The sequence below is a fragment of the Eumetopias jubatus genome, unplaced genomic scaffold (assembly GCF_037043125.1).
Source record: "Eumetopias jubatus isolate StellerSeaLion01/CBP00866 unplaced genomic scaffold, mEumJub1_p1.0 scaffold_9, whole genome shotgun sequence".
In the NCBI taxonomy this organism is placed as follows: domain Eukaryota; kingdom Metazoa; phylum Chordata; class Mammalia; order Carnivora; family Otariidae; genus Eumetopias; species Eumetopias jubatus.
The window spans coordinates 139,544,926-139,568,527 of record NW_028274815.1 but is presented as its reverse complement, the minus strand read 5'-3'; the positions used below and the strand labels follow the sequence as shown (position 1 = coordinate 139,568,527).

The 23,602-nt window shown below is 55.4% G+C and overlaps 1 protein-coding gene across 2 annotated transcripts in view; it reads right to left on the bottom strand.

Moving 5' to 3' along the window:
* OSBPL2 (oxysterol binding protein like 2) overlaps positions 1 to 23,602 on the bottom strand; it is a 38,613-nt gene that overhangs the window by 499 nt on the left and 14,512 nt on the right. For both annotated transcript variants that reach the window (XM_028091147.2, XM_028091148.2), the window contains exons 3-13: positions 21,179 to 21,323; positions 19,138 to 19,213; positions 14,363 to 14,497; positions 13,748 to 13,845; positions 9,972 to 10,154; positions 8,405 to 8,512; positions 7,706 to 7,795; positions 5,613 to 5,736; positions 4,072 to 4,200; positions 2,908 to 3,031; positions 1,899 to 1,989 (exon numbers count right to left, since the gene is read on the bottom strand). In XM_028091147.2, coding sequence (XP_027946948.1) covers positions 1,899 to 1,989; positions 2,908 to 3,031; positions 4,072 to 4,200; positions 5,613 to 5,736; positions 7,706 to 7,795; positions 8,405 to 8,512; positions 9,972 to 10,154; positions 13,748 to 13,845; positions 14,363 to 14,497; positions 19,138 to 19,213; positions 21,179 to 21,323 — 1,303 coding nt within the window. The remainder of the gene's footprint in view (positions 1 to 1,898; positions 1,990 to 2,907; positions 3,032 to 4,071; positions 4,201 to 5,612; positions 5,737 to 7,705; positions 7,796 to 8,404; positions 8,513 to 9,971; positions 10,155 to 13,747; positions 13,846 to 14,362; positions 14,498 to 19,137; positions 19,214 to 21,178; positions 21,324 to 23,602) is intronic.

Genomic DNA, 23,602 nt, shown 5'->3' with positions numbered 1-23,602 from the left:
CCTCAAAGCCTGTGTCGACCTGGGGAGACGGGAGAGCCTGTGGGCAAAGGGACAATGGTGGCTGCCACCGGGCTGTGTTTCCGGCCGTGTGCCCTAGGAAGCCCCCACTGGCTCCTGTGGGACACCTGTGCCCCTGTGCAAACCCCCATCCCCACCCCCCATGCCACCGCACCTGCAGCCCCCCTGCACCTCCACCCCCCACCCTGTGGCCCCGCACCCCCGTGCCTGCAGCCCCCCACACCCCTGCACCCCACCCTGTGGCCCTGCACTCCCTGTGCCCCCTGCTCCTGCAGCCCCCCATACCCCTGCACCCCCGTGCCCCCGTACCTGCAGCCCCCCACACCCCTGCCTGCCACGCTGTGGTCCCTCACCCCATGCCCCCCGTGCCCGCAGCCCCCCACACCCCCACACCTCTGCACCTGCAACCCCCCGCACCCCACCCTGTGGCCCCGCACCCGTGCCCCCTGCTCCTGCAGCCCCCCATACACCTGCACCGCCGTGCCCCCACACCTGCAGCCTCCTGCACCCCTGCCCCCACCCTGTGGCCCTGCACCCCTGTGCCCTCCACTCCTGCAGCCCCCACACCCCCGCACTCCCATGCCCCCGCTCCTGCAGCTCCCCTGCACCCCCACCCCGTGGCCCCACACCCCTGTGCCCCTGCAGCACCCCTGCACCCCCGCCCTCCACCCTGTGGCCCCACATCCCCCATGCCCCTGCTCCTGCAGCCCCCCACCCTGCACCCTGTACCCCCGCTCCTGCAGCCCCCCTGCACCCCCCTCCCCCCTGCCCCTGCAGCCCCCCACCCCACCCCCTGGGCCACCTCTACTTCTGTTGCGCAACATGAAGACAACAGAGGATGCCTGCAAGTTATCATAAAGTGGATGTGGGGGGGCTCACAAAGTAGAAGTCACCATCTTAGGACAAAATATCATTATCTCCACCACATATATTTTTTAAATCAATCACTTAAAGAAAAACAATGAAAGAAGGTTAACTCTTTTCAAGCTTTTTCTGGAACAAAGCTAATTCCAAATATCAAACTACTTAAAGCATGATACTAAATCAAGTTGGGAGCCCAAGCACGAAGAATTGATTTTAAAAATGTTGGTCACATAACCGTCAGTGGAGGTGATCGTCCTGGACCTTGAGAACAATTACGACACTTGAAGTGTGACTGGAAAGAATACTGAATGAACAGCTCAGAACCACCTGAAGATTTCTGTAGGACTAACATTTTAAGATGCGTATTTTTAGTTATGCTCAAGTGTTACAGCACTTAACCTGACTGAACGGTGACTGCTCACAAACTACAACTGCCCACCGTTCTGCAGTGAGACAGCAGGAGGCCCAGTTCCGGCAGAGTGTCCGCTCCCCGTCTCCCTGTCTCCCACCTGGTCTGAGCACAGGTGTGTCCTGCCTGCGGGCGCCCCCCCCCAGGCACACGGGGCTCCACGCACCCCCCCCCCATCCGCGTTACCTCATCCCTGGCCCTGGCTGCTCAGGCCACCTGTGCCACGTGGCAGGTGACGTGCAGAACAGCAGCCGTGCCAGTGGCAGGGCCACGGGGTGATGGTTAAACACACGACTTCTTCCACAGCTCTGCCTTTCTGAAAGCTGTGTTTGCCTCCCCTTAATGGCTTGCTTCAGACGACATTTCCTTTTAAAATGTGCCCTATTTGAGCAGAGCGCTCAGGGTCAGACGTGCCGTGGGCAGGACTGCGAGGCCCGGGTCTGAGCTGACCTGTGCAGGCACTGCAGGGTGCATGCTCGCCTCCTGGGAGACTCGGCCTGTCTGTGCCATGGGCCCCACGTTAATGGGACCCCAGAAGAGCTTCTGCTCAGCCACAGGTGCACGTGGGGCCCTCACCACTGCCCCCTCTCTGCCACCGAGGCCTCACCTCGTCTGCCACTCAGCCTCCTGTTTGGCTCGCTCCCTCCGGGCCTCCCTCTGCTTCTCCTCCAGCCGCTCCTTCTCCTGGCTCGCCAGATCTGGGGGACAAGCACACGGTCTGGGTCAGGAGTCAGGCTTGACGGTAAAGCTCCCAGCTGACCTCAAGCACAGGTGAGCACTAAAGGAAGCAGATGCTGGAATGGCCCCATCCCAGACCCAAGACAAACAGTCCCACTGGCAAGAAATGTCATCATCTGCAAACCAGACTCTGGGGCGAGGGTAGGGCAGTGCCTGGACATCAGCAGGGCTTCGGGGAGAGGCAGGCCGTGTGCCCCCACCACGCAGGGGCACGCAGCAGAGCCTGTGAAACAGCACCACGCAGCGGCGCGGTGAGGCTCACGGGCAACTCGACCTACAGGGCAGGGTCAGCAGGAGCCACTTCCCGTGGACATGACCCGCAGCTAGCTGCCACGCGGGAGCCTGAGGGCTGCTGCCTGGTTGCGAGTGCGAGCTCAGAGGCTGGCTCTCGAGAGAGAGGGGGGGCTGCCTGCCCGCCCTGCGCATTCTCTCCACTGAATACCAACCATGTAAACAAGTCCCAGGGCCACTTCAGACAGCCTTCCAGGGGGTCCCAGGCTGCTGGCCTGACCCGAGGCAGCGGGGGAGTGAGCATGTGGCCGGCTCCGTCACATGGATACATCCACGGTATGTGAGCCAACTAGCCTGGGACATGGGGCCTATGCTGACTTTTAACAGACAAAATGTGCAATCTTTGGAACGTTACCTTAATGTCTGTTGACGCTAATAATAAAAGCTCGGGGACTTGTATTTTGCATGCATTCTGTTTCATTTTTCCTGTAATTTAATTGCATCGTATTTGCAAAAGGATTGGACTGCAACAAGCTAGAATTCTTAAAACTCTTCTAGCATGGAGAGCATGAGAAGCACTGTCCTGCACGTCTCTGTCTGTCCACCTATGGCCTGTGTGCCCCTCCCCTGCCAGCCTGCGTGCGCACCCATGTCGCCGTTCTCCATGCCGCGGATGTCGGGGCGCAGGCGGCAGTCCGTGGGGGCCAGGGTCTTCTCCATGCCACTCTGCAGCTCATTGAGGCTGACGGTGAAACTGGTGAAATTGTACATCTGGAGAGAGACGCACAGACGCTGTTACTACCAACAGTACTGGTTTCTGCGTACAGCTCACAGCTCGAAGCCACTGGAGCATCTGAGTGTCACCAGCTCCTGGGGGACTGCCCTGCGGATCCCCTTGCCCAGATGCGGCCCGAGAGCCCCACAGCATGCCCCTGCCCCCGTCAGATGCGGAAAAGGTCCCTGCTGCCGCCTCAGATAGGGGTCCAGGCCAGGGGCCACACCAACTCCGTGCTCCAGCTCCAGCTCCGCTCCCGGGGCCCAGGTGCACCCAGCGTCTGTGGGCAGCTCCGCACACGCAGGGAACCAAAGGAGGGAGAAGCAAGCACTACTTGTAAAAGGAATTCCCTGGAAAGAAATACGGCTTTTTTTCTGTTCCGTCATACTATTTTACACCCTGCTGAGAGCAAACTGTGGCCATGCTACAGAATATGCACACAGGGGGATATTTTGTTTCCTTTTACTTATTTTACACGTGCTCCGCTACAATAAAAAATTGTATAACATGTTGTACGTATACAAGTTACATATGTAACTTACATTTGAACAAAATAATTAACAATAGATACTAAAATAAACTTATTACACAATGTTATTGCATTTATCAGTTAACTTGTTATATGTAATACAAATTGTAAGTCTAATTTTCAAAATACCAAAATGCATTTAAACCTCTAAGTTGTTAAGTCAGAAAAACAAGGTCTCAGACCGATTTGGAAGGCCCTTCAGGAAGACCCAGCCGGTGCAGGCCATCTAGAGCAGGCAGTCATCACACCATGCGTGTGCCGGGGCGCATCACGCCCACACGACATGTTGGCAGAGTGCAGCCTTTGCCGCAGGGAGGTCAGGCCAAGGCCAGGCCTCGGCTGGGGCTCCAGGAGGGCCGGGGGCCCCCACAGGCTCACGCTGCAGCACAGTCCAACCCAGAGACAGAGGGCCCCTCTGCTCTGGGACAACGGCCTGCGGAACAGCTGAGGGGCCGGGCCAGGGGTTGGGGGCACAGAGAGGCCCGGACTTGCGGGGGGTGTACAAACCTGGGCAGAGTTGGGGGGCCGAGTGTTGACCCTCCAGAGTAGCTTGCTGCCGGGAATGACCTGCACTGTCTCCTGAACCTCGGGCACGGAGTCCAGCACGTCGCCATCAGCTTTCTGGGAGCCGTTGTCCTGAAACACAGAACACTTGGGACAGCTGGCCTGGAGGGACAACTACTCTTGAGCAACTGTTTGGCCAGCGATGGCCCTGGGCAGGGCAAGATGTGCTCGCCAGTGAGGAGATGCAGTGGTGTTCTCTCTGCTGGGGCCCCCAAGAGGGGGTGGAGGTCAGCAGCTAGGCAGCGCTTTCCTGTGGGGAGAAGTGCACGCAGCCCAAAGCAACACTAGCAAGCCTGCTCACCGCTGGAGGGGGCCAGGCCTTCCCCAACCGCTGGTCCGGTTCAAGCTAAGGGTGGCTCTCCTGAGCCGGAGACTGTCCCCACACGCTGTGGCTCTGCCTGCAGTCAAGAACTGGTTCACGTCTGGGATTTCATGGTATCTTAGTGCTTCTAGACTGAACCCCAGCTGGAGACCACCTCCGAAGAAGAAGATACAACCACCACCTTACTTTTCAAACTCAGTGGGGCCTGGAGAAAGACGTGGGCCCCCACGTGGCTGTTCCAGAACGCTGGAGTATGATGAGGTGGCCTCAGGACGCCCCAGCTGACTCCAACAGGGTTTGGTGCTACTGGCCATAGGCTATGGGGTTTGCTGCCAGAAGCTCAATAAAGGCCACTCAGGGATGAGTGTTCAGGTAAAACTACTTCTCACATCTAGGTTACCCAGAGGACAATGAAGCCAAGGTAAGGCATTAAAAGCCAATCCTCAATGGATTTCCCGTTCTAAATCTATGTGGTCTTTAAATGAAACTTTCTTTTTAAGTCAAAGAGCACCATTAGAAGAATGCCACACGGCCAAACACTGAAACCCTGGGGGAGGCCCAACACCTTTAGGAGAGAAATACCAAACACTTTGGGTTTGGCCTATGACTTCTTACCTCAAAAAATTGGACACCTCTCTAGAACTACCACTTCTAGTTTGAAGCTCAAGAATAACTAGCCCTAAGATCATCAGAATTCCAAAGCTCCAGGGGAAAAGTATCTTTGCCAAAACTTTTCAACTGTGGAATATATTACCTGGCACTCAGAACTAAAAACACAGACATGACATTCTCTTGATTTCTGAACAGGGTCTAAGTGAACAAGGTTCAAGAAGACAGGAAGGGTATGAAGTAGCACTCAGATCACAGGGTTCCCAGAGAGAAACGCAGGTGCACTTGGATTCTGCCAGGCTTAGGGGAGACGGGGCAGCACCAAGGAGCCCCAGCCCAGCTGGCAACAGCAGCCTCTGCACAGTCAACATGCAGATAAACCCGAGCCCCATGCAGCATCCAGACAAGCAGGCTCGCATTGACAGGCAGAATCTAGGACCCCACAGCCAGCCAGCAGAGGGAAGGCTGATTCCCAGCACTCCAGCAGCCGAAAGCCCTGCCCACCCCCACCCCCCGGCCCCGGGGGCCACCCTTGGGGACAGCAACGCCTTACTGGCTGTGCCTTGCTCAGCTGGTCACCTCTCCTCTCCCGTTTCTTGAAGGACTCATACGCAGCAGGGTCTATGCCCCACAAACACTCTGTCCATTTTCCATAGATCATAAAGAGCTTCTTTTTGCTGCAAAGGAAACTTTTATTTATTTTTTTAAAGTTTAATTTTTTTAGTCATCTCTACACCCAACTCACAACCCCGAGATCAAGAGTTGTGTGCTCTTTCAACTGAGCCAGGCAGGCACCCCGTCAAAGGGAATTTAATCAAAAATCATTCATCTAAACATGCAGCACCTTAATTTTGACCATGGAATAAATGCCCATTCTGGCTTGTCTCCTTATAAATGTTAGGACTTCTCGGGACATAAGTGCAAAGAGGAAAATCTGCCTTTTAGGGCCCCTGCTTGGGCCTGATTCACCGAAGCAGCAAAGAGGATGAGGGCACACAGCCCCAACGCGGCTGGCAGGGCCCTGCCACCAGAGAAGGCGAGAGACAGGGGGCATCTGGTGTCATGTAAGCCTGCACTGCCCGTCTGGTCACTGTCCCTTAAATGCACAAACTTCCACGCACTGTGTTCCCCCCTCCAATAAATCACATCAACAGCCCTTCAATTTCAGTGGACGTTGTCTGCTTTATCTTTGTAACCACAAATCGGATGCCCACATCGTCGCTCGCCTGCTTTTTTCATTTAATAATAATCTCTGGAGACTTTCCAGGTCAACCACCAGAGCTCTCCACCTGATTCCAAAAGGAATGCCAATAGCGTAGGACTGTTTTGTTTTGTTTGTTTTTTCTTTTTTGCATCCTCCTGCAGGGAAAGCACAGTGGCCATGCACTCCCTGGAAATACTACTCTGCCAGGCACGTGACATCCTGGGAGGATACCCCTGTCTCAGAGGCTCAGCCTGGAAAAATGGCATGCAGGGACTGGTGGGGGGGACACTCAGCCAGTCCTCACTCAGCAGACACCGTGGCCGACATGGTCCGTCTCCAAGAAGTAGAGCATTAGGAAAGAGCTCACTCCAATTTGGGATAGAAAACCAGAAAATCAGAACAGGGTTTGCAGCTCCTAAGGGCTGGTGAGCGTGGCCTCGAGGCATGGCATGGACTCCGCTCCTATGGCCCGCATCTGTATGCAAGCCGACCACGGTCTCTGCTGGGGTTGTTTCCACCAGGGAGAGGCTGTTCGGGCGCTGTCATGAAGAAGACTGCTGTCCTCCAAAGTCTGAGGGCTGAGTCCCGACTTACTTCAGTGGGCAAGGTGCTCAGAGTCTAAAGCCTAAAAGCATCTCACAGGCCATTTGAGCAGGTGACCTTCTGCTACCCAAAGAGTAGAAAGGAGCAAAAGCACCCACTGCTTTACGTTGGAAACTTGTTTCTAATTAAAAATGTGTAGGGGGCTCCTGGCTGGCTCAGTGGGTAGAGCATGCGACTCTTGATCTCAGGGTGGTGAGTTCAAGCCCCACGTTGGGTATAGAGCCTACTTTAAAAAAAAAAAAAAAAATGTATAGCTTTTGGAGCTGGCAGGAGTTTCATGACATTATATAAAGCCCAGATTCCTTACTGGGGAAAAAAAAATGGGAAATTTGAGACCAAAAACATAAGGTAAGTAACCCAAAGGAGAGAAAACCCCAGAAAATCTGTTGTGGACTCTGACCGTTTCTCTGCTCACAAACACTTTAAAAGCCCCTCACAAGCTAGGGTTGGAGCTGTGCCGACGACCGGTAGCAGGCGCTGCTAGAGAGGAGGAAACTCACGCTCACGTTTCCAACCCCAGTTCTGGTTGCAAAACCACAGGATTAGCTCTCCGTGAGGACACCTAATTTCTTCACGTCCATTTTATCAAAAGAAAACAGACGCAGAGCTTTCATCCTCAAGAGAGGGACAGACAGACCCCACTCACTCACCACCCAGAGACGACACTTAAAACTAATCCTTCGTCCCCTTGCAGACTCAATAAGGAAATGTCTTTTCTAAACAAAAGAGAGTCATCATTTTTCTCTCCCGCGAACAGATGTCACTGGCATGACTGCATCGCTAACAGGGTGCGCGCGCGCTGCAGGAGCCTGTGCCGAACCGTCTGTGCGCAGACCTACTTTTTGTCTTGAATGTGCCCCTCCACTTTGTGAAGTTCTTTCCCGAACAATCCACAGGGTTTAAAATGAAGCACACACTTATCTCCAGTTCTGTGGGGAGAACAAACACAGGCTTCTGTTGTGTGATGAGAAATGGCCGGGGGAAGTGAACGGGGAAAGAGAGGCGGCCAGGATGGGGGCGGCGGTGGGCACGTGGGGGAGCTCGCTGCGCTGACCGGGAGGTTCCAACCCTGACAGCAGCACGCTTCAGTACATACGCTAAACATCACCTAAGTTAACAATGTAAGTGGGTGAATTTTATGATATGCAAACCATATCTCAATAAAGCTGCAGGAAAACAAAGCCGATAGGTCATGAGCTCCCAGGAAGAAGGTATGGACAGTGGGTAGTGTTTGAGGATGGTAGTGACTTTCTCATCTGGGAATCACACCATCCTTCAACGTAGTTTAAAATTTCAAAATAAATTCACTATTGTAACTAACACGAAAACAGGAAGCAACGAGGGGCACCAGAGATGATACCAGCACCCACCAGCACCTGCACCAGGGAGCACTGGGCCCGGCCCTCCGTGCAAAGCAAGACACACCCCAAGAACGGACACAGCCGCGGGGAGCAGGGCGGAAGCACCTCCTCGAGGATGCAGCGCATCTGCACGTTCCACGCATTCTGTGACCGTCACAGCATCTTGGGTGCTATTACCTGTGGTTTACAATCTCCACCGTCCCATACTGCTCTATCCAGAGCTTCCCGATGATTACGTTATGTACACAGCAGGTGGGGTTGGTCCAGGTGTAGGCTTCATTGTGTCTGTGAAACATGCCAGAAAACAAGCAAGTCAGAGGCCAGCAAAGCGAAGGACACTGCGTGACCTGAGAAGCGGAATACCAGACAGAATTAAACCATAATTGCCTTAAAACCTGTACAAGAGCCGAATATTGCTTTGAACTCCCTCCAACGGTGGCGATTTATTTAGCATTTGTTTGAAATTTATTTCTGCTTTCCTTTGTAGCAGCAACAAAGCTTTCTACTGAAATGTCAGGACAAGTTAATAAGCGACAGGAGAGCACCGAGACAAAGAGACACGGCTGTCCTGCGAAGCTGTCGGCACACCAGCCCCTCCACCAGCAGGAGCTGCATGCCCTGGGCCGGCCCAGGGTTGTGGGGAGCCGCTCCGTGGCAGGAACGCCGGGGCACATGCGATTGCTGGGAACAACCTTCCAAACACCTTTGCGTGTACCCCTCATCCTCCCCAAACGGCTTGACCCAAGGAGAAAGCTCCACAAAGGTGGATCAAGAGCACCAGACCCGTGTTTCGAGGGAGGCTGTGTCAAAGAGCCATACTGAAGGGCAGAGACCATCTCAGAGCAGAAGTATTCAGGATAAATATTTGGAACCCCTCAAATTGCCAGGGGGAACCCAAACGCATTAATCGATAAGGTTTGCAGCGTTTCAATCCTGCATGCCTCACCTCAAGAAAACAAAGACCACCGCAAGACAGGCATGCTTCCCAGAAAAGGGGGGGCCCTCACTGGGCCCGGAGATGCCCGGGGCTCAGGTACTGCTATTCTCTGGCCACCAGCCACGAAGCAAAACTGATACCAAATGCTTCATTACAGCTATATGGTGAGCAAGAAGAGCACCTCCAAGAACCAGCAGCTTGCCGCGGCCTGGACCCGTCTAACGATGGTTTTGCAATATCCAGGCAATTGCCAGAGATTTGGTTGTTGCTTGAGATGTCTGAGCAACACTGCATTGGGATGAAGTCTGACGAGTCTGTGGGCAACCGCCAGGACACCTCTCGGTGTTCCCTTACCTCCTGGGATTCAGCCCGCATCTCTCTCCCACCCTCAAGCAGGGCTGCTCTGTGTGACCAACAGGGGTTTAAGGTTAGGGTCACTTGTGAGATGAGGTCATAAAAGACACGATGGCTTCTGCCACCTCCCGGGGCCCTGAGCCAGGGCGGCCTGCTATGCGGCTCCCCGGTCCCAGCCCTCAGGAACCGTGTGGGAGGGCAAACGGTGGCTGTTGGAAGTTCCTACGTCTGGGAACAGCCAGCAGCAGCAGTGACGAAGGCGATTCAGGTCACGTGGTGCGCACCACACTCAGGCGTGCGAACTGCACCCGTGCCAGGGAGGGCTCTGACAGGGAGTTCCTACCTGAAGGGGCCCCTGCAGTTGGAAAGGCCTGAACAGAGAAAGGCTGTGACCCACCCCACACCGGAAGGAAGAGTCTGCATTTCTGTTCAGGTTCCCGCCGCCGCACTCACTTGAGCAGCTCCAGCGTGATGGTGCCCCGGGGCTCGGCCTCCACGCTCTTGCCCCAGAACTTCAGCTTCGGGTAGATGGAGCCGTGAAACAGGAAGTCCTGATTGAGGCCTTCTGAATAAAATGCACTAACGGGGGGGTGGTGGCTGACCTGTTCAGATATGAATCTGAATCCTAAATCTTCCCTAGGCACAAAAACAAGAGGGGAGAGAGCCACATCAGAGACCGTAAAATCCGACAAAGGCCGGCTCAGCACCCCTCTCGGGGGAGCCCCACAGCCCCTGGCATGGCAGGCCCACCCCAGCCCACACGTCCGGGAGGGACACTGAGAAAGGCGAACGCACACTCCATCTCCATGCCCCCCGCCCCAGGGGGCAGAAATATCCAACACCTGTTCTCTGATAGCCTAACGCTGACACCCCCCACACACACTTGCACACACATCCTCTGTGCCTCTGGGGCACATCTGAACACTAGACAGAACAAGGAATGGTGCAGAGGGGACTCTTCCACCCTGACCCTCTACTCACAGACGCCCCCCGCCCCCCGCCGGAACACGCCGGTCTAGATGTGTCTCCTGGAACCAGGGACGTAGAGGCCCCGATACAAACTGCCATCTTAGTCCTCGAGGGACACCCAGCAACTAAGGGGGTTCTTCTCTAGTCTTCTTCTAAGGCTCCTGGAAGTTTCATGATGGAATGTCTGATGCCCCAAGACACTCCTGGCCAGGAAATAGGATTTTTAGTACACGCTCTTTTTCAATAAAAATGTCAGTTTTTAATTGTTCCGGAACTGTGAATACACCTACAGTTGTAGGCATTAAAAATTATAAAAGCTAAACCACATAATTACTAACTTAACTGGAATCAGAATTTCCAATGGTTACAGAGAAAGAAAAGTTGAAAAATTAGATTTTAAAAGGTTGCCTACCAAGGTATGTAATTTACAAAATGAACACTTGTCTAAGAAAAGAAAGTGCTATTTTTGGCTCTACAGGAGCAATCTGTAGGGAAAAAGACATGGAGCATGACTTGGTTCAGTTACGTAGCTGCTCAAACAGGAAGACCCCTCAGGGCCCTGCCCACAGAGGACAGGCCACACGCGCGACCTGGACACCGGGACGTGACACACGGCACCTGCAAGATTAGGAGGAAGGCTCATTTCTCTGTCAGTGGAAACTGGCTCAACCCCTGAAGTTCCTGGAAAAGATGAATAGGCAGGTGTGTCGCACCGTGTCCAGCATCTCGGGGTCACAGTCTTTTAATCCGTATTGCTTGTCTCCCGTTGTCTAAAACTTCTGCTGTATTATGTTTTAATTTTTCTTTCTAAGATATGTTAATGGTGCTTTTGAATAAATGAAAATGCTAACAATTTCCTCAGAGCTAGACAAGGTCAGAATCTCCACCACGGCAGGGAGTAACTGTCGCTCAAAAGGAATGATTCTAGGAAAGAAAGAACTGTCCACGTGAATTCAGAACAAAATTTCCCTGAAGAGTGACTGTCGGGGCAGGTTTTCCCCTCAGGTGGGCCTCAGTTTCCCCATCTCTGAACTGAAGAAGGAAGGACTTGCCCTCTTCACCCAGGGTGCCCTCCTGGCTGCCGTCGCCCGTGAGCACACCACACGGCAAAACTGTGCCTTCTGACCCGCCAGCCTTCTCGAGGGAATGGGATTTCGAAAGCAGGTGCCTGAGCACTCAGTGCCAGCCAGCCTGTCAGTCCCTCAGAACAGCGGGCCACTGCCCCCAACGCCAGCAGCACGCAGTGGGTGGGGCCACTCGGTGGGGGGGGCACTCGGTGGGGGGGGCCACGCGGTGGGGGGGGCCACGCGGTGAGGGGGCCACTCGGTGGGGGGGGGGGCACGCGGTGGGTGGGGCCACGCGGTGAGGGGCAGCCACACAGGCCAGAGCCTGACACTAGACATTTCTGTCGCTTCCCCAACTGCTAAAGGGTTTCCATGAAGACGTGCAGGCCCACCTGCGTGGCTACGGGTGCCAGCTCTGCCCGCAGAGCTCAGAAACCCAGGCTGACACTCGCCCCCTGCACACGCTTGTCAGCGCCGCCACACGCCCAGAGCGCTGACTCAGGCAGACCAACACCCCAGTCCCCACAACCGCGTGCTCACCTTTGAAGAACTCGTGATCGCTAACACGCATTAGGAAGGGCAACAAAGAGCCCGCGGAGCACGGCCTGAAGGACTCTTTGAAGCCCAGACACCAGGGACCACACGACGCACGCTCCTTCATGACAGAAAGCAGCAGCACCCAGCACCACACGGCACCGCGCGCACACACGTCAGACACGACACACGCAGTGTGACTCCGCACCAGCGTTTCGTATCGTGGGGAAGCGAGGACGGCGCGATGTGAAGCGGCAAGCGGTACAAACTACCCGTCACGCCGTGTGAGCACACACACGACACACGGCAGGAGAGCCACCAAAACATTAACTCTACAGGATCACGGCTGACTCATCTCACTTTGCTCAATCTACACATTTTCCACAAGGAACATGCTCTATAATTAAAAACCAAAGTTTTATTTAATAAAACATTCCAATAAGCTCTCCACAGGGCCCAGAGAGAGATGGAGTAGAAGCTACTCTTGCCGTCGCCAAACGGCCCCACAGAGGGCTGAGCACGCTCACGCTCACGGTCCCGGGGCTGCGTGCTCACGCTCACGCTCCCGGAGCCCCACGCTCACGCTCCCGGAGCCCCACGCTCACGCTCCCGGAGCCGCACGCTCACACTCACGCTCCTGGAGTCCCACGCTCATGCTCACGGTCCCGGGGCTGCGTGCTCATGCTCACACTCCTGGAGCCGCACGTTCACACTCACGCTCCCAGAGCCCCACGCTCACGCTCCCAGAGCCGCACGCTCACACTCACGCTCCCGGAGTCCCACGCTCCCAGAGCCCCATGCTCACGCTCACGCTCCCGGAGTCCCACACTCACGCTCCCGGAGTCCCACGCTCCCAGAGCCCCATGCTCACGCTCACGCTCCCGGAGTCCCACACTCACGCTCCCGGAGTCCCACGCTCCCAGAGCCCCATGCTCACGCTCACGCTCCCGGAGTCCCACGCTCATGCTCACACTCCTGGAGCCGCACGCTCACACTCATGCTCCCGGAGCCCCACGCTCACGCTCCCGGAGTCCCACGCTCCCAGAACCCCATGCTCACGCTCACGCTCCCGGAGCCACAGCCCAGGCCAGAGAGCTTGCCCTTCACCCAGCTGATCCCGTGATGGAGAAAGACAACACTGCCGTCAGTTTTCGCTCATGTGGTCTGGGGGCTAAGAAGAGCACCCCAAACAGGCCCAGCCCACCCTCCCAGGGCCCCTGCCGGGACCGCCACAGGCAGGGCTGGTCCTGGAGGTGTGTGCAGACCTCGAAGACGGGGTCAGAAGCTGGGGGCAGGCTGGGGAGCTGCCTGAAAGGAACTCCACCCAGACGGATCTCAGTCACCCCGGCCCCTCGCCAGCCTCAGGAGGCTGCGCTCATGCCCTCTGCGGCTGCTGCGCTCTCCAGCTCCAGCTGCCCCTCTGTGACACTTACTAAGACGCCCTGGTGACGCGGGCTGGCTTTACTCACTAGGGCCTGTTTCCCTCTTAGTGCAACATGAGCCCGCCCACCCTCCTGCACAGCGCACTCTGACGCCCAGCGCGCTCTCCCATCTCTGTCTGCTTTATCCCGGGCACTGTGGTGTGTGTTGTATCCGCGGCCGCGAGGCGCCTTCTCCCTCTGCGTCCCAAGCCCTGGTGACCCTGACGGCCTGAGCCCTTACCTGATCAGCTCGTAAGTCTCTCCCAGGAGGGGGTTGAAGGGCTTGCCGGTCCTCTCCCACTGGGAAGCCACTGCGGACACCGCGAAGGCCGCCACGCACTGGGAGCAATGCACACGGTGGTGAGCGAGGGGCCACTGGGGCGCCACAGGCACGCAGCTCCTCGGTGCCAGGATGAGCTTCTGGCAACCTCAGTCTCCCGCTTGTCACATGTTTTGAGATTACAGAACTTCCGGAGAAATGCCATTATCACGGACACTTCCTTAAAGCCACACAAGGCCTCCCCGGCCTTGAGGGCCCCCGTGGCGCAGCTGGTCAGTCTGGCTGCCGTGCCCGCATGCACACAGGGTGCCAGTCCCGAAAGGACCCAGGAGGAGCCAAGGCACAGGGCCCACCGCCACCCGTGGAGATCAGGCCCCGGGACAAATGCCAGAGCTGTCGAGCAGGATGGCACCCAAAAGTCAGCGTGAGCCATGCACGCCCTTCCTCTGACGTCCCCCTGGTGAGGCGCCTACTATGATGTGGCTGGTCAGGTGGCGTCAGGTTCATTAAAAACTATGGTCTGGCACCCACCCAAGCTCAATGTCTGGCGCCCCCTGAAAGGAGCCCACCACCCACCTGCATCCTTTCTAGGGCCTGGGGCTGGCAGGAGGCTCTGTGAATGAGGAACACATGCTCCATGTACTCTGTGATCCGCTGGAGGAAGCTCAGAGGCTCGTTGAAGACGATGGGCATGGTGATCTTGGACAGCTCCTAGAAGGGGCAGGGAAGACCCGTCACCAGTGGGCTCAGGCCCACCCTGCTCAGAGCCAGGGAAGATGCTCACCTTACTCTTCAGGAGAAAGGAAGTACACAATGTGGAGACCCCACTGCTCACCTGCTCAAGCGGCAACACCGAAACCTGCCTAGGGCACGGATGGGGGTAAAGAGGTTCCCCCCCCCGGGGACCTGGCTGCAGGAGCACAACTGCACACACACCTACTCTTTGGTCTAGCCAAACACCAGACATCACTCAAACGTCCCACAGGGCCCCAGGAGGCCGCCCGATGCAATGACCACAGGAGTAAGCAGTAGCTCTGCATCGCCGTGGCTGCACCATACAGGGAAAAGGTGGAGCAGCCCGTTTGTCTGAAGAAAGAGGGAGGAGATAACACACAATCAGCTTTCTGATGCACGGGAAGACAGGCCAGAAAGTTCCGAAGTGGTCCCCTCTAGGGGAAGGGGACATGCACAGAGAGATCAGGGACAGGAAGCTAAATTCTTGGAACATACCAGAAACTTTTTTTTTTTTTAAGATTTGTTTTATTTTTATTCATTTGACACAGAGAGAGACAGCGAGAGAGGGAACACAAGCAGGGGGAGTGGGAGAGGGAGAAGCAGACTCTCTGCTGAGCAGGGAGCCTGATGCGGGGCTCGATCCCAGGACCTTGGGATCACGACCCGAGCCAAAGGCAGACGCTTAACGACTGAGCCACCCAGGCGCCCTCCTTTTTTTTTTTTTTTTAAGATTTTTTTTTAATGGAATACACCAGAATCTCATCCAAAAGATTTGACTTTGGATTTACAATTCTGAAACAGAATTAATTTAGAAAAGCAACCTCCAAACATCAAGAATAAAGTGAAACAAATGAATGCACGCAAGCCCCTCAGGCACAGCCAACCAGAGAAGGGATCACTGCACAGTGACTTGAGATGTACCCTAAGGACGAAATGAACCACAAAAGCCAATAAACTTGCACGTTTCAGTAAACATGCTGCTGGCAGCAGAGGTGGTCCTATTCTCCAGAACCGTTATGCGTGTGGGATAGAGCAGGTGAGTCACTACGTGCTCATCTAAATCAGACATCTCCAGTGTTGTTAAAAACTGGGATTATCAGCGGCACCTGGGTGGCTCAGTCGGTTAAGTGTCTGCCTTCAGATCAGGTCATGATCCCGGGGTCCTGGGATCGAGTCCCACGTCCGGCTCCCTGCTCCGCGCGGAGTCTGGTTCTCCCTCTGCCCCTCACACCGCTCATGCTCTCTTTCTCTCTCTCTCTCTCTTACATAAATTAATAAAAATCTTTAAAAAAAACTGGGATTATCGGTATGGGAGAAAAGAGGCACAGACAGAAGATAGAGGAGGTTAGATTAATCCTGTCATCCCAAATTTAAAGCATCGTTGAAACAAATCAAAACAGCTCCTAGCTCTCTCCCCTGGGAAAAACCTAGAAAAAGCAACCTGATAGCCTCCCTGGGGCCCAGCTGTGGTCTTGAGTCCTCTCTCTCCCTGGACAAGGGGCTGATTCCAGATCCTGGACAAGAAAGGTACAGAACGAGCCAGAGCATCTTCTGTGAAGGATTGCAGCCAACCTGAAGACGCTATTACCAGCCAAAGATAGAACAACTCGGGGACCAGAACACATCAAGGAGCTTTAACTCCATGTATTTAAAAAACAACAGAAGACTAGCTAGTTGGTTACACTGGTCATGCTGGGTAATGGCTAGTGAACCAAATACATCACTTGACAACTGTGAAAAAGAAAGTGTCACTCACTGACCCTGACTTCCTTATGCAAACCACATTCACAGTAGTGGAAGGGTGTGTTCTCAGCACAGAAGCGGTGTCCCAGGAGATAAATGCAGAGTGACTGCGTGGGCTCAGCTCCACAACTGGAGCACTGAGCATCAGGAACTCAAGGTCAGGAGAGAAGTAACAAAGAGGTGTCCACACATAGACTGGAATGGCACTCAAGACAACCAGGAATTTGATGACATTAACAGGCTATGCACTTTCCTGCACTAGGATACCAGGACTGTGGTTGTGTTAAAACAGAATCTGGGGGCGTCTGGGTGGCTCAGTCAGAGAAGTGTCCGACTCTTGGTTTCAGCTCAGGTCACGATCTCAGGGTCCTGGGATCAAGCCCCACATCAGGCTCTGTGCTCAGCAAGGAATCTGCTTCAGATTCTCTCTCCCTTTCCCTCCCACTCTCTCTCTCAAATAAATAAAAACATTACAAAAACCAAACAAACCAGAATCTGTATCCTTTAGCAATACAAGATATATTTGCAAGTGGAATTTACTTCAAAATACTAAGGGAGGCAGGAAGCGATGAAGTGTGGCTGGGGGTGATGAGCCCTGGCCGACGCCAGGGGTGCCGCAGTAGCCGGGGCGGGACTCAGCCCTGCCTGCTGCAGCACGTGCCCGAAACAGCCCCTGTGGGCCAGCGCGTCGCTGCTGTCTCAGCAGGCTAAGCAGTAAAGAGAGTGGCGTCTCCACTTCAGAGGCAAAGCCCATCATGCTGAGCTGGTGTAGCTCCAGGAACGTGTCGACCCACGTGCTTTGTTCAGCTTTAATCTGAATGCATCCTACCCCCAAGGTGGATTCCTCGGGGAATGCAATGTAATGATGTCAGTTTATAAAAACAAGCCTCGAGATCAAGGAGCTAGTGGAGTTCATCACCTATCTTCAGACAGACACACCTGTCTGGACCTGACCTACTCACACAGTGAAAAACGTGGGAGATAACACTGCTAAGAAAAAAGAATCCCAACCGTGTCGTTTTAAAACAGAAGAGACATGCAGGGTGCCTGGCTGGCTTAGTCAGAGGAGCATGCAACTTTTGATCTCAGGGTTGTGAGTTCAAGCCCCATGTTAGCTGCAGAGAGTACTTAAAAATAAAAATCTTTAGGAGAGCCTGAGTGGCTCGGTCGGTTAAGCGTCTGCCTTCAGCTCAGGTCATGATCTCAGGGTCCTGGGACTGAGCCCCGCGTCGGGCTCCGTGCGCAGCAGGGAGCCTGCTTCTCCCTCTCCCTCTCCTCCCGCTTGTGCTATCTCTCACTATCTCTGTTGCTATCTCTGTCTCTCTCTCTCAAATAAATAAAATCTAAAAAATAAAAATCTTTTAAAAAATCAAACATCGGGGCACCTAGGTGGCTCAGTGGGTTAAGTGTCTGCCTTTGGCTCAGGTCATGATCCCAGGGTCCTGGGATGGAGCCCCACATCGCATCGGGCTCCCTGCTCAGCCAGGAGTCTGCTTCTCCCTCGCCCTCTCCCTCTTCCCCCTGCTCATGCAAGTGTGCTCTCCCTCTCTCTCAAATAAAATCTTAAAAAAAAAAAAACCTCAAAACATAAAAAAAAATAAAAGATAAGAAACATGTACAGAAACATGTGCGTGTGCGTGCAAGCAGGGTCAGAATGCATACTTGGGTTTTCCAGCTCTGTCTGCTTAGAGGCCTGTGGCGGTGACAGCCCTGGAGGGGCGAGCACATCCAGCGCCAGGCCCTGGTGTCTAAACACCACCCTCCAGGGGCGCCTGGGTGGCTCAGTCGGTTGAGCGTCTGCCTTTGGCTCAGGTCATGATCCCGGAGTCCTGGGATCGAGCCCCACGTCGGGCTCCCTGCTCAGTGGGGAGTCTTCCTCTCCCTCTGCCTGACACTCCCCCTGCTTGTGCTCTATCTCATTGTCAAATGAGTAAATGAAATCTTTGGAAAAACAAACACACACACACACACACACACACACACACACACACACACACACACACCGCACCCTCTAGTGGAAGGGCAGCAGGGGAGACACTGGGAAAGCAAGTCCCGTGTGCAGGGAGCAGTGATGCTCCGACAGGGGTCCCCGTGTCCCCTTGCTCACTGAGCTCTGGCTACTACGTGAGAGGCCACTGTGACAGGCAGCTGGGTGAAGGGTAAACAGGGCTCAGTGTGCCTCTGCAATCTTCTAAAAGTCCAAAACTATTTCAAAATACAAAGTGGGAGAAAAGATGCAGTTTCCTCTGGGAAAAAGGCCGCCAGCTGGGGCAGGAGCAAAGGCAGCAACAGTCCTGTGAGGAGCGCCAGGGACAGGGCCACGTGCCTGTGGGTACAACACTCACTGGAGTCCGTGTCACCCTGCGGCCTGTGGGGCGCTCTTCCCTCCCAAGGGGCACAGCTCACATTCCCACAACAGTGGAGACCGTCCCGGAGACCGTGAGAAAAGCCTGCGGCCCCGGACACCAATCACTCAACTCTCCCGCTGCTAACCCGGCTGGGCTCTGCCTGCAGCCCGGTGCGGGGGGGGGCTGGGGGACGGAGCCCCGAGTCCTGCACGCCTGCCCATGGCCTGCCCTCAGCATGCATCGGGGAGCCCACCGTCCGAAGCCAGCCAACACCGAGCCCGTCATAGGGCGCTCCCTGCGTCAGGCGTGTGACCTGAGGGATTGTTTTCCCGCTGTCCGTAAACACTTGGCCTTTTTCTCTCCTCTTCCCTTTACGTCTCTGTCCCTTTCCTAGTTCATTGCCTTCGCTTCACGCTGTCATAAATATGCAGAACGCACCTTCTTAAACTAGCAGCAGTGCAACAAATGCACAGGAAATAAAAACATTTTGGCTTAAAGCCCCAAAATGAGTCCATCTGAACTTACCAAGCCGATGCATTTCTTTAAAATACTCCACACACTGAAATCACTTCTGGTGAACATCGGGGCGGGCAACGATGTCCTGTGAAGAAGCGAGCCAAGAAACACGTACTTATTCCTCCAGCGTGACACTCACTTCCCACCGCTGATCGTGCTGTGGCCAGTTTTCAGATGCAAACACCGCACCGTCTGCTCCAGCAGCTACAGTACTCTCTAGTCCCAAAGGAAGGCTCTGCACCGTTGCTCTGGGGGGTCTCCTGGGAAACGGTCGTGACCACGCAGACAACCTTCTTCATCTCCACAGAGGGGGGACAGGGCACCCCTCCCCTGGATCAGCCACGGGCCCACAGGCAGAGGCCGGGCCACAAGAGGGAACTGATTTAACAAAACCTTCCCAGAAGCTTGCCGTAAGCCCCTTTCAACCGTGAGTTTGTTCTCCTGAGGTACATTCCTTGTCAGGCTCTCTTCCCGCCAGCTTCCAGGAGAAGACCGCCAGTGTCCCTCCTGGGAATCTGGGGCTGGAATGAGAAGCTCTCTCCTCCTGGAAAGGGGGTGCCTGAGCGGGCTGTGAATCCAGATTTGGGGGGAGGCATGCTGGACCCACTCACTGCCGCCTGGGTCCTGGGGTCCCTGTAGCTGCCCATGCTCCCCACTGACTTCTGGGTCTGTGTAAGTGCCGACTGCCCCTGCGGCAGGAGCGCCCGGCTCAGAAGCCTCCGCGTGGTGGCTCTGGGCTTCTGAGCAATGACAGTGCGTGCGCTGGCCCACGTGGGAGGCACACTCTCCCTGGGGACATCACGTTAGGGGCAACCAGCTCAGGGCACACTGTTGATTTTAGGGTAAGAGGGAGAGAAGAACAGGGCTGCTGGAGATGAAATGGGAAAGAAAACTAACACTGGCGAGCACCATGGGCCAGGCTGCCAGCACCCAACGCTCAGCTCTAGACCCAGCTCTCCGCCGGGGCTCCGTGAACACTGGGAGCAGCCACGGCGGGGCAGGCACAGACTGCGAGGGGTGCTACGTGGAAGGCTGTAGCTCCGGCCAGGGCCAGGAAGGGGCCCCCCAAGGTGAGCCTTGCTTGAGTCAGGAGGGAAAAGCCAGAACTAAAGAGACACAGGAGGAAAGCGCTGTGGCTGAGGGAGCCGAGCAGAGCTCCACTGTGGGAAAGACCTGGGCACCCCTGAGGACTTAAAAGAGGCCCCTGTCGGCTGTGACAACGGGACAGGGGCCGGAGCCAGAGGAGTAGGGCCAGCCCTTGCCCCAAGAGGAGGGTGACCTTACAGTCCCCTATCGCAGCTGAGACTCTTCTCTTAGCCATCAACAGGGACCAGGTGGACACTGGCCGAGAATTCCAACCATGAGGTGGAGGAGGCCCAGTCCAACCAGTCTTGTGGAAAGATGACGCTGCCCACAGCATGGAGGAGACGAGAGGGCGTGGAAGCAGTTACAGGCACCATGAGGCGCAGGAGAAGCAGTGCAGATGAACTGGGGTATGACAGAGGAGCTAGGAGGGCTGAGGGGCCCAGACCCGTGGAACGAGGCCAGCAGGTCAGAGCTGGGCAACAGGGCACAGGGGAAGGAGGGTGGCATCGGGCCGACGTATGAACCAGATTCCCGGGGCACTGAGGGGATGAGGGCAGAGGTCCGGTCAACAGAGCCCGGCCTGCCCTCGGGCATATGCCATCTGAGCATGCAGGGGGTACCCTGACAACTGCCGAGTGAATGAATGCACAAACAGGGGTGTGAGTGAGGCACCTGAGTCCCCCTGTGCACACATCTAGTAGGCACGGGGGCCTAAGGCTCAGAGCGGGGTCTGCGTTGAGGCTGGAGGGCTCCCTTAAGCCAGAAAGCAAGTCATCATGGGATGGACGGAGGCCTTCTCCCCACCGCCATGGGATGCCATCCAGGGGCCCCCGCACCCAGGTGACACAGGCTGGGTCACTCCTCTGGCTCAGGGCTCAGGAGAGCTAGAGGAGCCCTGCAGCACAATGGGGGGCGGGCACAGATACACTGGAAGATTCTAAATCACACGTGCAGGATGACATACCTGTGCTTCTGAATCCCATTCTCTTGAGGGGGCCTCGCCCCGACCTTTCCAATCCCATTGCTTCTGCTGGTATCCACGCGCATCACTCCAGCGACTCTCTGATCCGCCTCTGAAAATTCCCCGGAAGAGTTCTCAGAATCAAAGCCTGCACACAACAAGCAGAATGGTCATTCTCGCAGGACTGGGAAGACATAAAGCCCCCCTCCAAGAGTCCTGATCACGGGACAGACTATCTGAAGCCCACATGGTTTCTGACTGACACATGCTGCAACCATTAGCTCTGCCCAGCAAGAGCCCCAGGCCGAGGCAGAGAATGCAGGTGTGCTTGCTCTCAGGGGGCTTTCCCACGAGCAGCTGAGACGCAGCCGCCACCCGGGGTTCTGCTGTCGGGCAGAGAGCGGTCTGTCTTTGCTCCGGTCAGGGCTCACACCCTGTGCGGCGGGCCGCCCCGATGGCCCTCAGGCCCACCTCGAGGCTGCAGCGTGTTCTGCCCCTGCACAAGGTTTTGTTCTAGAATACAGGCCATGGCAGTAGCTTCTTTAGTACAGGAACGCCCTGCCGGACTCTCAGGCCCGTGAGCAAGAACCCAAGCGTGGAATGAGCAGCTGAAGCTCTGCAAGCATCCCACATCAACAGAGAGCTCAGGCAGTGGGTTCCTGAGGACTTCCCCACCAGGAGGGCCTTCTCCCAAAGGAACAGGCTGCTACAGGGGAAAGGAGGCCCGCTTCCTCTCACATCAGCCGGTACGGCCCACTGAGGCACACGCCTTCTGCTCCTGGGCTCGCCAGCACTGAGCCGCGGCTGCCAGAACAAAGCCCGCCCACCCAGGGAAGGGGCTCCGGGACTGCAGTGCTCAGCCGCAGCCGTGGCCGTGACCACTGTAGGGGCGACACGAGACGCAGCGGGAGCTGAGTTCCCACCAGCCCCTCACTTGGCAGAGGAAGATGAGGCCCAGGGCATAAGGCCAGGCGGGGGAGCGCTGCCAGACCCGAAACATAAACAAGTCTGCTACTATACTTTCCTGAGAACACGCACAAAATCCTCTCTCCTGCTCCTCCACGCTGACAGGTTCGCAAGATGTAGCACTGATACTTACCATACAATGGCTCTGCAAGGTTTGTCAAAAACGAGCCTCCTAAATGATCAATATTCCCTCAAACAGCCTGTCACCTCTGATCTTGCTACCTACCTAAGAGCAACATCTACTTAATCCCCAGCCTAAACTTCACTCTTTCTTTTTTTAAGATGTATTTATTTGAGAGACACAGAGCACGAGCAGGGGGGAGGGGCGGAGGGAGAAGCAGACTCTGCTGAGTGAAGAGCCCCATGCGGGGCTTGATCCCAGGACCCTGACTGAGGACATGACCTGAGCCGAAATCAAGAGCCGGGCTGAGGCTTAAGTGACTGAGCCACCTAGGCGCCCCTTGTTCCTTTCTTAAGGAGACCCCCTGCCTGACCACCGTCCGCCAGTGTCCCTGTCTGCACGGGTCCCTCATTGCTGGGAGGTCCCGCCTGAATGTGCACCCAGGAAAACAAGGCAACTCATCGCTGACAATCATGCTGAAGTCTTTCCTCAGATCAAGCCAACACTATGTAAACAGGTTAAACATTTTCATCTATAACACATATTTATTGTAGAAAACAGAAAAGACAGATAAGCCAAGAAGCCTGAAATCACCTGTAATCTGATTACTCGGAGGCACACACTTCTAACAGGTCGGTCCGTTTCTGTACACGTTTTCCATGCACCTTAAAACCTTCCCCTTGGGGCGCCTGGGTGGCTCAGTCGGTTGGGCGTCTGCCTTCGGCTCAGGTCATGATCCTGGAGTCCCAGGGTCAAGCCCCAAGTCGGGCTCCCTGCTCAGCGGGGAGTCTGCTTCTCCCTCTGACCCTCATCCTGCTTGTGCTCTCTCTCTCTCAAATAAATAAAATTTTTTAAAAATAAAATAGAAAATAAAAAAATAAAACTTTCCCCTTTAATAGTGCTGATCCTTGGCCGAAGCAGCTGCCCACCAAGTGCTGATCCTTGGCCGAAGCAGCTGCCTACCAAGCCATTCATCCGGTCCGTGCTGGGTTTGGATACTCTGTCCTACTTTCTCCACAGAGCTAGAGTCAGGCCAGTCCTCCGCAGTGACGCAGTCAGCACTCTGCGTCTCTCCAGGCTGCGTCACTGCACTGGGAGACGTGGTGCTTTTCTTCTATTATCTGGTTTAGAACCAAAGGACTGAGGTGAGAAAGCACTGTCCCCAGACAGCTGCCTCCGCCTCTGTCTCAGGGACGTGGCCCTGCCGTGCGCAGAGGCAGAGATGGAAGTTTCTCCAAGCGGCACGCTGCACAAAGCTCAAGTCCTCTCTGGAGAAAGCCCTCCAGGCCAAGTCCAGAGACATTCAGGAATCTGGCTACACTGGTCCCAGGCGAAAGGAA